Source organism: Mandrillus leucophaeus, unplaced genomic scaffold (assembly GCF_000951045.1).
Source record: "Mandrillus leucophaeus isolate KB7577 unplaced genomic scaffold, Mleu.le_1.0 Scaffold237, whole genome shotgun sequence".
Lineage (NCBI taxonomy): Eukaryota > Metazoa > Chordata > Mammalia > Primates > Cercopithecidae > Mandrillus > Mandrillus leucophaeus.
In genome coordinates, this window is record NW_012102443.1 from 798,333 (window position 1) to 802,492 (window position 4,160).

The following is a 4,160-nucleotide window of genomic DNA, read 5'->3' on the forward strand; positions in this document are numbered from 1 at the left end:
GATCAGTGATCTCACAGCATGGGGTGAGGGAGCCGAGGGGGAGGCCGAGGGTGGACTTTCTTTCTGTGGACTTCATATTCGCCCTTCATCTTACACAACGAATAGTTTATCTTGTTAGCGTGAGTGGTGTTCGTTTTCTATTTTCTGGTTATTTATGGCCATCATGGAGAAATCGTTTTGAATTTTATGTTTATCTTGGTCTGGACTCTCCAGTCACTTCTCACGATTTGTGGAGCCTACTGGGTTTTCCCGTATGGCTTTGGAACCCGGGAGGAAAAGAGAGACTCTCCTGATGACGTCTCCGGTCTGGGCCCTGCTGGAAAAGTCCCAAGGAAGGGTTTCTGCCGTCCACCCTGTCCTGGGCCGGTCGCTGTGGCGGGGGCGGCGCCGTCCGGGCATGGGGCTCACAGTGAGCATGGCTGGGCCACCAAACACACGCAGGGCGATGCCATTGCCTCATCTGATGCCCGCACTGCTGCGTGGCTGGGCAGCAAGGGCCCCTCCAGGAGGGACCCCAGGCTGAGGCTCCTGCTCACACTCACAGCAGGTGATCACGTTCAAATTCATCAGGGGCACCATCGTCCGCTGGGAAAAGGGTTCTTCAAAATCCATTTTTCACGTTTTGCCTTGATGTGTTAAATCCATTTTCCATGCAGTGCTAAAAAGAAATGGGTCTTTATGCCATGAAAAGCCACAGAGGAACCTTAAATTGCACTTTACTCAGTGAAATAAGCCGACCCGAGAAGGCTAAGACCGATTCCATCCAAACAGGATTCCGGAAAAGGCAAAACCAAGGAGACAGTGAAAAGCTCAGTGGCTGCCAGCAGCTGGGAAGGGTACAGTGGGTTTTTAGGGCATTCAGTATCCGCTCTGCAGGATACTGAAACGGTGATTCCGTGAGAACGCACTCACCCAAACCCGCAGCAGGCACACACCAAGCGACCTCGTGTGAGCTGTGGATGTCAGGTGATGACGGCGCGTCCCTGTGGGTCTATCAATGGTGACAGATGCGTCACACGAGTGCAGCATTATAATAGGGGAAACTGAGGCAGGGGAAAGAGGGTGACATATGAGAATTATATTGTCTGCACTTTTTCTGTAAACCTAAAACTGCTGTAGAAAATAAAGTCCATTATGTTTTTTAAAGTCTGTCTTGCAAGAGAAAGGAGAGGGAAGGGAGTGGGGATGCCAGTGCTAGGCGCCAAGCAGCACAATCCTGGGTCTCCGCAGGTCCACGTGCCCAATGGCTGGCCCAGGGTGGACGATGCTGCTACTGCTGCTGCTGCTGCCGCTGGGGTCCTTGGTGGGGTATGGGCTGCAGAAGCAGCAGATGAACCTGTCTCATAAGGTGGGTGCCAGTGGCCCCTGATGCCCCTGCAGGGGCTGCCACCTGCCCGCAGGGGCTGCCACCTTCTGTCAAGAGGCTCTCAAGGCCGGGCGCGGTGGCTCACGCCTGCAATCCCAGCACTTTGGGAGGCTGAGATGGGCGGATCATGAGGTCAGGAGATCGAGACCATCCTGGCTAACATGGTGAAACCCCGTCTCTACTAAAAATACAAAAAACTAGCCGGGCGTGTGGTGGGCGCCTATAATCCCAGCTACTCGGGAGGCTGAGGCAAGAGAATGGCGTAAACCCAGGAGGCGGAGCTTGCAGTGAGCTGAGATCTGGCCACAGCACTCCAGCCTGGGCAACGGAGCAAGACTGTCTCGAAAAAAAAAAAAGAGGCTCTCAAAGCGACACAAAGTGTCTTCCTGGATGAAACCCTCCCGGAGGCCACACTCGCTCTCCTGGCCACACCCCCGGCTGTGCTGCCTAAGCACATTTGAGGCTATGGGATGGTGACCCCAGCACCAGGAGCAGCACTGGGGCCACTACGGCCGCGGTCAACCAGACAGGAAGGAGCAGGGCCGCGTGGGAGCTGCACCGGTGCACACTTCTGTTTTTCAAAATATACCCATTTTTCTTTTTTATTTCATTACTTTTTAAATTTGTGTGCGCGTGTGTGATGAAGCCTCGCCCTGTTGCCCAGGCTGGAGTGCAGTGGTGCGATCTCAGCTCACTGAAACCTCCACCTTCCCAGTTCAGGCGATTCTCCTGCGTCCGCCTCCTGAGTAGCTCGGCTTACAGGCTCCCACCACCACGCCTGGCTAAATTTTGTATTTTTAGTAGAGATGGGGTTTCACCATGTTGATCAGGCTGTTCTTGAACTCCTGACCTCAGGTGATCCACTGGCCTCGGCCTCCCAAAGTGCTGAGATTACAGGCATGAGCCATTGTGCCTGGCCAGAAAATATACCCACTTTTAATAAAGTTGTTATTTATGTTAACAGGCAATGGGATTCCTATTGTTATCTTTAAAATCTCTCAGTTTTAGGGTCTAATGCAGTAACGTCAGTAGACATAGCCTCATCCACAACACTCTGAGCAAGCAAGACCAGAGGTCGCACACACGGTGGTGCCTTCTGTGTGTGTGGGTGGGGGGTGGCTACAAGCCTTGGCACGGGGGGGCGGGCCTGGCTGTCAGCTCACCTCTGCTGGCTGTGTGATCCCGGGCGCCGTGCTCGCCCTTCCTGAGCTTGTTTCTTCTCCTGTAAAATGCCAGGCACTGGGCCAGCCCGAGAGCTTCGCCCATGCTCTGCTGCTGCATCCTTGCCCTCAGTGCCTTGGTTTACCCTCTTCCGCATGGCTCACGGTAGACATTCCCTTTCTCAGCCCTGGGCCCCCAGCACTGACCTGCCAGAGCCACGGCAGTCTGGGTTTGTTCCAGAAACTTCTCAAGGAACCCAAGTTTGAAGGATGATGACACAGAGGAGCCAGAGAGACGGGAGGCCCTTCCTGAGTACTGGGTCTGCAGGCCCTGCCCAGGAACAGGTGAGCGAGCTGGTGAGTGGCATTTCAGGTCATCGGGGAGCCATGCAGGAGCCATGAGGAGTGCCAGAGCAACTGCTGTACCACCAACAGCCTGGACCCACACACGCTCTGCACCCCTAAGACCATCCTCCTGCAGTGCCTGCCCTGGAAGAAGGTGAGGTGCATGCGGGGGGTGGGGGGCAGAGGAGCGAAACTGCTTGTGGCCCCCTCCCACTGCCCCGGAAGAGCCAGGGAGTGGATGGTGGGTGCAGGGGTGAGGCGTCTCCTGTCCCATAGCCCAACGGGTACAGATGCTCAGACAACTCAGAGTGCCAGAGCAGCTGCTGCGTCCGCAACAACAAGAGCCCGCAGGAGTTCTGCACATCCCAAACCATCTTCCTGCAGTGTGTGCCCTGGCGCAAGGTGAGCTGCGGGCACCTGGGGCGGATGGAGCAGGGGTAGCAGGAGATGGCCCCTCTCCACGACCACTGCCTGGCTGCCTCCCCAGCCCAACGGCAACTTCTGCAGCAGCCACCAGGAGTGTAGCAGCCAGTGCTGCATCCAGCTGAGGGAGGACAGCCCCTTCCGCTGCATGCCCCGCACCGGGATCCTGGCCCAGTGCCTGCCCCTGGTGAGTCCCGGGTGGGGGCTCAGCCTCCAGGCCCTCCCCTGGCCGTAACAGGGAAGTCACACAGAAACCCAGCAACTGGCCAGGTCCGGGCCGTGAGAGGTGGGCTCTGAACTCACGGGGCGGGCAGAGCACCCAGGCACCCCAGCTCGGAAAGGCTGGCGCTTCACCACCCATCTCATAAAGTGGGGGCCGCAGAGAAGGCTCCTGGGCTGGCACTGAGCCCACCAGGCCCCGCAGGGCACGGGTGCCCAGTCAGAGACTGTCAGAGCCTGCGGGGCTGCGGGGAGGGGGACCCAGGACCAGCCCCCCGTAGGAGCCGAGGTTGAATGTCTTCAGGCCAGAGAGGGAACGAGCCCTGGAGGAAGAGGGTCCTGGCTTCTCCCCTCCCTGCCCCTGGCCGCTGCTGTGGTTTTCCCCGACGGGAGATCCATGGGATGAGCCTTGCGGTGCAGGCTCCGACTCTGCCGAGCCCTGGGGTCCGGGGAGGGGCCGGGTTGTCAGCGGCGCAAACGCTGTGGGGCGCAAATGTGTTTGCTGGAGCCCAAAGCTCCCATGTGGGGTGAAAGGGTCCCAGTCCCCACAGGTGACGCTTGTTCACAGCCCTCGGTACCACCAGGCCCCGTCGTGGGCGCTGGGAGCAGCTCCGGGCGTGTGGCGCTGCTTGTGGGCGTCCCTCTCG

At 58.1% G+C, this 4,160-nt stretch overlaps 1 protein-coding gene across 1 annotated transcript in view; it reads left to right on the top strand.

Annotated features, from left to right (window-relative positions):
* Positions 1-4,160, top strand: part of LRCOL1 (leucine rich colipase-like 1) — a 17,924-nt gene that overhangs the window by 12,603 nt on the left and 1,161 nt on the right. Inside the window, exons 2-5 of the mRNA XM_011982219.1 lie at positions 1,231-1,348; positions 2,900-3,025; positions 3,148-3,273; positions 3,359-3,481. Coding sequence (XP_011837609.1) covers positions 1,244-1,348; positions 2,900-3,025; positions 3,148-3,273; positions 3,359-3,481 — 480 coding nt within the window. The 5' untranslated portion in view covers positions 1,231-1,243. The remainder of the gene's footprint in view (positions 1-1,230; positions 1,349-2,899; positions 3,026-3,147; positions 3,274-3,358; positions 3,482-4,160) is intronic.